Raw genomic sequence first — 10344 nt, 5'->3', positions numbered from 1 at the left:
GTGAAGCCAACAGGGGCTATTTTAAAAGCTCCAAGGGATTGATTGCAGAGATGTTGTTGTTCGTTCTTGAAGAGGACCAATGACATCACGAGGGTGATGTCTTGACTTGCAAGTGAATTGGATTTAAGTGAGGCAGGGCTGTGCAAAGTCATCAGCCTCATTCTGTCTTTCAGAGTCATCAGAGTCCAGAGGCAAGACACAGGTCAAGACAACTGGTGATGGCCCTAGATACAATAGGAGACCTTGGCCTTATAAGCTAAGGTCTTTCTTTCCCACTTCTCGGTTTGTCTGAGACAACACCCATTCAGTGATTTAAGGGTTGGTAAGAATTGAGGCTAAAGATGGCCTAGTTTGCCTACTCAAAAGAATCAGTCTGGGAGGGGAAGACCCTCAGGGATTCTGGCTAGAACAGAAACAATTGCTGTTTACGCTTACTCTGAACCCAAACAATGAGGTGGTTCCCCCCATGTTCTGCCTGCCTAAATTCTATATATCTCCCCAAGCCCACCTCTTCCAGGAAGTTTTCTGTGATCATGAAAGCCCCCAGAGATCTCTTGAGCTGCCATTGGGTAGAGACTGGGCTGAGATCTATGAACTAATGGCTCAGTTCTATAGGCATTTTCACCTGTTTTTTCCTGTGTAGATGGTGAGGCTGAACTCTTGTGGGTCACCTATGGGGCACTAAAAAGGTACTCCCCAAAGACATAGAAGCACATGCTCTGTGGTGACACAGACAGGGATTTGAACAGATACCCAGGGTCAGGGTCATTCATGTGAGTGAGAGAGATGTGCTCAGAGTGGGGTCTGAGCAGGAAGATCTTGTGCCTTAAAGATGAGTTTGGCTGAGGACAGGTAATTGGTGCTATATATGGGAGGGTTCATTTCTCTTCAGACTCAGGTATGGAGGGGAAATTCTCCAAGTCACTCATTTATCACTATCAGACTTGGGATGGAGAGTTTTCCTACTCAGGACCAGAAACTGGAGAAGTGTTTGAGTTAATAACCAAGGACCCCAAGAATTTGGGTTAGCTAAGGAGCTGCATCGATTACCCATTCTCAGTCAAGCACATTTATGTCTTTGGGAACAGGGTGGGGGGAGGGAGGGGGAGGCTTGCTTGCTTTGTTGCAGAGTAATAAAGTCCATGCTTGTTCTAGCAAGTACCAATTTTTCTGTCAATCCTCAAACTTGGATCTTTGTTCTAACCTAAACTGTGAGGTCAAATAAAGCAGATACACAGCTGAACAATGAGGTGGGTCTAGAATCAGGTTGGAAGAGAGGGTGGGCTGGATGGCATTTGGGAAACTGAGAAGTGCTGTTATGGATTTCAAGCTGCTACCTTATCATCATCATAGCTCTTTAATGTTCACAGAGTACTTTACAAACATTGTCTTGTTTGATCCTCACAACTGTGAAGTATAATCCCTATTTTGCAGCTGAGGAAACTGAGGCAGATAGGGGTTAAGTGACTTGCCCAAGGTCACAGATCTAGTAAGTGTCTGAGGTCAGATTGGCACTCAGGTCTCCCTGACTCCAGGCCCAGTGATCTCTCCACTGTGGCGCCATCTAGCTATCTCTATAGATTGTGGAGAACAAAGTCAGCTGGCTGTGGTCCAACCACCTCTCACAGGCTGGACAGTCTTCATCTATTCGGGGATAATTTGAGTGTTATTATTATTTTTGTTAATTAAAAATTTTTTAAATTTATTTTATTAAATATCTCCCAATTACATGTAAAATTTTTTTAACATTCATTTTTAAAAATTTTGAGTTTCAATTTCTTCCCCTCTCCCTTTCAGAAGGGAAGCAGCTTGAAATAGATTATACATGTAAGTCATGTAAAATATATTTCTGTATTAACCATGTTGAGTGTTACGGTTATAGTATTAGTATACAGTATAGTAATATAGTCCATAGTAAGTACCTAGTAATTAACAGATACTAAATAACTACTTAGAATATAACATATAGTAATATACTTAGTAGCTGGTTAGTATATAGTAATATACTTGGCCTACAGTAACAGTATATAGTTATATATACCATTTATTATATATTATAGTATACATATGTTGTATAGTACATAGTTGTAGTAAAGTTAGTGTATAATACATGTCAGTATCTAGTGTTACTGATTATGACAATGACGAAGATGGTGACAATGGACCCACTGTCCCCTGCTGATTACGTCCAGCTGGGTACCAGGTAATGCCCTGTTCACCTTCTGGAAAATCCTCCAGGGCACCATCCCAGGCTGGTGACTGCCCTTCCTCCCATTGTTTAGGACTGGCTGCCTTATGCCACAACCGATCATTTCCTTGTGGTGAGCTCCTCAAGTGCAAAGCCATTACAGTCTCATCTTTGTGTCCTTGGCTCCCAGAGCAAGTCTTACACGTAGCAGGCACTCAGTGACCATGTGTTGTAGCTGGTTGCCTACTTTTAAAATGTGATCATTCTTCATAAAGGTTGGTTTGGGTCTTCTCTGGAGGACCTATGGAAAGGTGTGGACCAGAAGTACCCAGGATGATCTCAAGGCTAAGCCTTCTGCTTCCAGGGCTAGGGGCAAGGCCTGGCAGCATCTGTCTTTCCTCTGCTGTGGAGGATGGGTAGGCAGACACACAGTGAAGTCCTTTACAGGAGAGGACACTGGAAGTGTCACAGCTATCCTGGGGCTCTCCAATCTAGTAACTCGGATTTCTGGAGTCTATTTGTAGCCACCTGAAGGAGGTTGTGTCCTCCTTCAAACTTGGGAGATCCCTGAGGGCAAGTCTGGGGTCCCTCAGATTAGGGAGTCCACTTGATTGCTTTCTCTCTTTATGGGAGTTTCCTCACGGCCACATTGCCTCCCTCAAACAGGTGCTGTCTCCTTCCCAGGCCAGAACTCCCCCTCTGACCATTCCTAGGACCCCCAGGAGCTGTTTCCTGTTGAAACCCAGGGCTTCCCTTGGCCTCTATCTCCTCTCCTGATGGGTGCTCTCCATCATCGCTGACTGACTGACTGTTAGGCTATGGCCTATGGGAGCCACCAGCTTAAGACAGACAGACAGATGGCAGAGGACTCCTGGAGCCAAAAGGCACTCCTTTGCACTGGAGGTAAGTGGGGATATGGTGGGACACTGGGTCCACAGGTGACCTAACTGTGCCCACAGCTCCCCAGACTAGAATTGCACCTCGGGCTCAGTCTCTCCTCCCCCTCCCCCCTGTTGCTTTGGGAGCAGGACTGGGCGTGTGGAGGCAGAGTGGGGCAGTGCCCGGCTGGGAGCCTCCCCTTCGTGTCTCAGGGCACGTTCCTCAGGCAGGAGGAGGGAGGGAGAGAGAGAGGGAGGGAAGGAAGGATGGAGGGTTAGGTGTGCCTTGGCCCTCATAGGGTGACCACAGTGGGTAGCCCTGACCACAGCAGGGACACTAGGCAGTGTCCTCACTCTGGAACACTAACCCTTCAAGCCAAGCTCCAAGCTAGACCTCTTCCTGTGCACCTGAGAGGTCCATATGCCAGACAGAGCACGTCCAACATGTCAGTGACCAGACTCCTTAGACCTAACCTAAATCTTCAATCCTGCCTCCCCCAACTCCAACCTGTGGCCCCCTAGATCTAATCCCCCTCAGTCCTGGCTCCCGGAACCCCAAGCTCTGCTCCTCTGAATCTCCAACAACTCAAGCTCTCTGCTTCCCATTTTCCTCCAATTCCATTTCCCTCCGATTCCCCAAGTCCCCAACCCTGCCCCTCCAGCCTCTACTCCCAGCCTCCTCCAGCACCTCTAGGTGTGCCCCTGAATCCCTAGGTCTTCCAATCAGGGTAGCTGTGGGCCCTCAGTGGACGCACAAACAAGGGATAGTAGCCCAGCCACAAGACCTCACAGCCATGCCTGTGGCTCCCTCCATTACCCCCAAATGGGAGTCTGGCCAATCTCCAGGGGCTTCCCAGCAAGGAATGGGATTCCTGGTGCTCAGACGGGAAGTCTGAGAGGTCCTACAAGGACTCCGACCATCCCAAACAGTGATTTAGCTTAACCCTTTGTTCTGGTAAGGGTCCTGTCCAGTCCAAGTACCTTACCCCCTCCCTCAAGCCCCGATATTGGGCAACATGGAAACATTCCAGCCCCAGGTGGCCCCCTGTTTACCATGACAAGAACAGCCTGGTTCTGAATGGGATGAGGAGGATTCAGTTAGTCCCTAGTGACTGGGGGCTGGGGCAGTCAAGGCAGCTTTCTTCTTCCAGGTCCTGAGGGAGGCTATTTGAGGAAGGAGCTGGTACTATATGAAAAATTCTAGGGAGGAGCAGAGGGAATTATAGAATTTCCAGTGGAAAGTTACCTTTGGAGATCATAACTGGGAAACTGAGGCAAAAAGGGGAGACAGGACATGTTTCTCCAGGAGTGTAGGAGGTCACATTTGAACTCAGATCTTGTGGCTCGAAGTCCACCCTCTTGCCCTGAACTACAGACTGCATAGTCAGAGCCAAGAAAGAGCCTGGTGTGTTTGGGGCTGTCTATAACCAGCTAGTCCCCCCGATGGCCCTGCCAGTGGCCAGAACCTAAGGGAGACGCGGGCTCTGGCTACCTTCCCCACCCTTGAGCCCCTAGCTCAGGACCGGAGTTGGGGAGGAGATTCAGGCCCCTAGCCACTGGGGCCAGAAGAGCTGTGGGGGCGGGGAGGGCCAAGGGGTGGAGAGCTGGCCAGCCCCGCCCCGGCCCGAAGGGGAATATTTAACCTGAGAAGAAGCTAGCTCTGCCCGGCTCCACCAGCCCAGCTCAGGACTGACCGTACCGCGGCCAGCTGACAGACGGTGGCCAGCCACGGACAGCGGCTAGCCGGCTGGCGTCCAGACCGCGGACGGTAACTGCGCCGACGTCCACCAGAAGCCCCCGAGCGAACCCGACCCCTGAATCTCTGGGCCTGAATCTCTCCACCTGCTGCCCCACTCACCCGCATTCACCGCGGGACGGACAGACTGAGAAGGACCGACGGGACCTCGTGCGGACAGACAGGAGAACTCACTGAGCGCCCGCATTAGGTGGGGGGCGGAGGGGAAAGGTCCCGAGAACTTGGGCGGAGGCGGGGGGGAGGGGGTCTGGTGGAAGCAGGCCCGGGCCAGGAGGTGGGAAGGTCCGAGGGGGCAGGAGCCCCGGGGCCTCCAGGTCTGTGTAAGAGCCTGGGGGCCCCCAGGGACGCGCCTAGGGGTTCATTGGCAGCCTTCATCCCTCCAGCCCTAGTCCCGGACCGCGGGAGCCCCGCGCAGCCCCAGCCTGCCATGGGCTGGCTCCTACCCGTCACCCTCGGTTGCATCAGCCTCCTGAGCCTCCTGCTCCCGGGCACGCTGTCCCGGCGCCCGGGACCTCACCCGCTGTTGGCTCGGCCCAGGTGAGTGCGACGTGGCCCCCTCGGGTCTCAGGGTCCGCCCCCTCGGTCACCAGTCATCTCTTCTCGTACGAAAACTGCCCCCCACCCATCCACCCCCGCCCAGTCCAGACCCAGCCCTCTGACTTCTACAACAGCCCGACTCCGGAGACGAGGACCCTACCCTCATCTCCACCACTTCTCTCCTCCTTCAGGGTCCCAGATCACCTCCAGGGGTCCAGATCCCAGAACCTAGTTCAGAGCCCCTTCACTCACTCAGAGCTAGGCCCACTCTGACCCGTGGACCTCCGATCCCCCACCCAGAGCTTTGGGGGCTGGGGGCGGAGCAGGGAGGGGCCAGCTTAGGAATGGGGCTCTCTCTCCCGCAGCACAAAAGGGGTTAATGACTGGTCAGTCCACCAGGGGGAGCCGTGGTCTCTTCGCTCAGATATGCCTGGGCTCAGTCCAGGTGGGAGAAGGAGTTGACCGCTAGGATTGGGAGTTGGGGACCAGGAATTGGGAAGTGGCCTTGCACAGGCCAGCATCACCAGAAGGGAGCCTAAGGGAATCGTAATAATGGCCAGCTTTAAGAGGCCGCATTTGGGCTTCATTACCCTCCTGGAAGGGAGATGATATTAATTCCATTTTATAGAGGGGAAAACTGAGGCAGACAGAGGTTAAGTGACTTGCTCAGGGTCACACAATCAGTAAGTGTATGAGTCAGGATTTGAATTCATGGCTTCCTGATTGAAGGTCCAGTGTTCTACTCACTGCCCTGCCCAGCTACCTCTAGCCACCTAAAGCTAAAGGGAACCTCAGAGGTCCGGGGAGATGAACTGACTTGCCCCAGCTCACGCAAACAGTGAGCATCAGAGACAGAATTTGAACCCATGTCCCCTGACTTGCTCCAGACCTTTGCATGGTAGCACACTGCCCCCACTTCTGAAGGAGAGTAACCCTCCCATCCAGGAAACCCCTCCAAAATTGCTGCCAGCTAAACCAGGGTCAGACTATTTGAGTCTGGAGATCTGGGGCTATATGGAATCTCCCCAGGCCCCACTCCCCCTGGGGCCAAGGGCCTAAGTCCAATCCACCCTTCACGCCCCCCCCCCCCAACTTTCTGACTGAACGGGGAGGAAGGGGCAAGAGAAATCTGCCTTGAGATTTACAAAGCATGATTCTCATAATAACCCTGCAAAGGACCCCCCTAAGAATTAGTTTCCCTGTTTTACAGGGAAGGAAACTGAGGCCCAGAGAGAGGCAGCAGGGTCACAAAACTAGCAAGGGGTCAGAGCTAGGGCTTGATCTTAGGTCCTCTGACTGCAAGGTTGGCTCTCTTTCCTCTGGACCAATGCTGCCTCTGATATGGAGGTCGCAAAAGAGGGCGGCAGTCTGCACAGAGGAGGTCATGGGCCCTGAGTCCAGAGAAGACAGGATCAGCTGAGATGGAGACACAGGCCCAGAGATGGGGGGGATGTCATGGGCCCTGAGCCCAAGGGAGGAGGAAGTAAACCCTGAGGCTGCAGATTCAGGTGAGTGTGAGGAAGACTGAAGCTGGGTTTGGCTTCTCCCCCTGTTCAGGTGGCAGCTGCCCAGCACTCAGGACTGGGTGGGGTCATTACCGCCATCAGCCACATTCCAGGGAGCAGTGACCCACAGAGGCCTGGGAGTTGCCCTTTGCCCAGGGTAGATGAGGGTTAATGGACCATGTGACCCTGATGACTGGTGTCCAGGATGGGTTTCCAGGGGCTGTGGTCTTTTCCCGGCAGTGTCCCCAGGGCCAGAGGGCATCCCAGCAGGTAGTCCCCATTTATGTCTGGCAGTGTGAGGGGGTTGGGGGCTCAGGTTCACTCTTCCCTGTGTTTCCTCTGCAGGGAACCCCCAGACCGGCTATCCCCCCAAGACCTCGAATACCAGGCTGTGATGAATGTGGGGCCAGTGGCTCTTGTGGGCCAGCCAGGGCCCCACCTGGAGCCCCTCGGGGGGTACCGCCCTCGACACCCACCCCATCATCGCCATCGCCACGGAAGGCTGCAGGGCCGCAGGGGCAGGGGCAAGAGCAGGGGCAGTGGCAGGGGTCGCAGGCACACCAGGCGTCACCACGCCCAGCTCTTGAGAGTGGGCTGTGTACTGAGCACCTGCCAGGTGCAGAACCTCAGCCATCGCCTGAGGCAGCTCATGGGACAGTCAGGGAGGCAGGACTCAGCCCCTATGAACCCCAAGAGTCCCCACAGTTATGGCTGAGCATCAACCCTGCCCCTACAGCCCCATCAAGACCCCAGAGCTCACCACAGGGACCCCTATGTCTGGGATCTCCCATATCTGGGACCCTGGCCAAGTGACTTTCCTCTGAGGCTAAGCTTCCTCATGCATCCAAAGGGGATAGTCGTTAATACTGACACAATTCACCTCTTTGGGGCGTTGGGAGGAAGGGATTTGGAAACCTTAAAACCCGAGAGAAATGGGATGTTTTTGTTTTTATTTGTTAGTAGCATTGTCTGGATTCTACCCAGGCAGGAGTTCATACCCGTGCCCTAACCTGTACCCACACATCACTCGCTGACTGGGGGCCTTAAGAGTCTGAATTCAGCCCTCATTTTATATATGGGGAGACTGAGGGCCAGTCTCCATGACCTTTGGGGAGACAGTCATGGCCTTGTAATGGGACTTGGGGAGGGAGATGTTCAGGAGCTCCTAACCTGGAGGAAGATGATCAGGGTGTCTCTGGGGAGATACCCCTTAACCCCTGCCCTTGAAAACATAACAGCCGCTTCATGACTCAAGGAATAATTTGAGGGGAGAAACAGGTGTGATCATGGCCCCTAACCTTGGGGAATTGTCCAGAACCCTTCTAATCTGGGAGATATATGCCAAGGGCCCATCTAAACCCAGGCCTCCTTAATTCTAGGGAAGATACCCAGCCCCCTCAAACACCCAAAGCCCTTTAACCCTGAGGGTCCCCCTAAACCCAGGATGCTACCTGTGGGATGCCTTTATTCTAGGAAGATGGTCAGGGGCCCCCTTATCTCCCTGGGGGTAAAGAGGAGATGCCTAGGGATCTCTTAGCACTAAGGGCCTTGCCTAAAGACTTCTGGAGCCCAAGGGGTCTCGAAGTCCCTTGATAAGCATTCCCAGATACTTGCAGGTCCCTCCTGCCTAGTTGGGGGCATGGGTGGGGAATGAGACTCCTGGGGTCAGCCGGAGAGTCATAAATTATTCTTTGTAGATGTGTACATGTTCAACTAAAGCTAGTTTTATGCATTCATGCTGGTGCCAGTGTGTGTGTGCCCTAGGGGAGAGAGAATTCATTGCAGCCACCTCACGCCCCCCAAGTGGAGGAGAAGGTGGAAGACTCCCAGAGTCCCCCACACAGCCTCATTACACCCATAGGGTGCTCTGACCTTCCCACTAGTACACTCACAGACAGACACACAGAACCAGCCACTGGCTAGGACTCAGGGCTGGGGACTTACCTGGGGACAAATCATACCTAAAGGGAGCTTTGCTGCCTCCCAGAGGCCAGAAGAGGCATAGCTGTAGACCCTGATCAGACCCAGAAAGCAAAGAGGAATGGGGACCCTCTCTGAACCTCAGCCCTGCCCCCTGCCCCACTTGAGCCCAAGCCAGAGGCCATTTCGGAAGGTTCTCAGACTCTCCTATGAGGTTACTCTCAGGCCTAGGCCTCTTGGGTAGGGAAGCAACGAGGGGGGTGAAGGTTCTGTGGGACCCCCCCTCACCTGTAAGGACTAGAAGTTGGGCCCAGAATCCAAGGACTATGTTCCTCCTCCCCCCAAATCCTTGCACTATGTCAGAGGATATAAGCTGAGCTGCAGTGTTCCATGGTTCAGAGATTAATTTGGACTCTGGCAACCTGGCTGGTTTTCTCTGGGCTTGGGGTCAGGATCTGGCAAAGGGCTGGGCCTGCTGACTCTGCTGCACCAGTGGATAGAGTAGAAGGTGTCTCGGGTCTCTGACAAGTAAACTGAGGATGGGGAGAACATGGCAAGAATAAAACCACTGCCTGAGGTAGGGCAGAGGGAGGCAATTGTCTGCAGGGGCAGACCCTGACCCCAGCACCTCCAAGGCTTCAGGTCCATGTGCCTGCCCCTCGCCCCCCACAGGTCAACATGGATTTTTACAACCACTTGAGGGGGATTTCCTTGGCAGATGAAGAAGATCCCAAAGCATGGGCACATGGCATGGGGTGGGGAGGGGGTGGGCCATAGCCTCTCTAGTTAGGACAAATCACTAAGCCTGTCATTTTATAGAGGAGGAAACTGAGGCCCTCAAGACTGCAGTGGCCCATAGGAGTCTCTGCTGTACCCTAACTGTCCTTAGGGGCATAGCCCTGACTAAGGTTAGGAGGGCATTAACCCTGGAAGGTCATAACCTTTCCTTGTCTACTCTCATTGACAAAACCCCAAAAGGCCATGAGCTTGGGTCTGAGAAGGGCAGAACACTGCAGGACCATGTCTTTGTCATCCTCCTGGCCTGCTTACTTTGCTTCTCTCTCTTCATTTAGTATCAGTCTGAATTAGCTTTTGGCTGCCATATTGCACTATTAGCTGATAATGAGCTTGCCAACCTCTGGTGCTCCCAGATATTTTTGTTCAGTCAAAATGATCCTAATCTTGCTTCTGCCATCCTGTGAAGCATAAACATTAATAATTTGCATTCTCCCTGTTCATTTTCATAACATTTTATCAAGGTCTTCCCAACATTCTGGATGTGGAGGACACCTCCAGAGTCATTTAGCCTAATCTGGTTGGGAAGAAGGGTTCTGTCTGCCACACACTGTTTCTGCTTATGTGACTCAAGGCAGCCTACCTCAGCTTTGATTCTGAAGGAGATTTTCCTAGAACTGGCCTGTCTTGGTCTCCTGACCATGTCCTCCATTTCTTCTGGTTCTGCCCTTCAGGGCTGTCTAAGTCCTTGTGCATATGATGACAGCCCTTGAGTGCTCTGGTCCCCTGTCAGACACCCCCATTCCCTTGAACTGATCCTCACCT

General features: G+C 52.9%; 1 protein-coding gene across 1 annotated transcript; it reads left to right on the top strand.

Annotated features, from left to right (window-relative positions):
• The first annotated feature begins 4732 nt into the window (after positions 1–4732).
• On the top strand, positions 4733–7800 carry ADM2 (adrenomedullin 2). Its single transcript, XM_072596428.1, has 3 exons — positions 4733–5012; positions 5206–5359; positions 7210–7800. Exons 2-3 carry the CDS (start codon positions 5250–5252, stop codon positions 7577–7579), a joined length of 480 nt encoding a protein of 159 aa, XP_072452529.1. The 5' UTR covers positions 4733–5012; positions 5206–5249; the 3' UTR covers positions 7580–7800.
• The last annotated feature ends 2544 nt before the right edge of the window (positions 7801–10344 follow it).

This window comes from Notamacropus eugenii, chromosome 3 (genome assembly GCF_028372415.1).
Source record: "Notamacropus eugenii isolate mMacEug1 chromosome 3, mMacEug1.pri_v2, whole genome shotgun sequence".
Classification (NCBI taxonomy): Eukaryota; Metazoa; Chordata; class Mammalia; order Diprotodontia; family Macropodidae; genus Notamacropus; species Notamacropus eugenii.
Note: the sequence above shows the minus strand (reverse complement) of the source record. Positions and strands in the feature narration are given on the sequence as shown.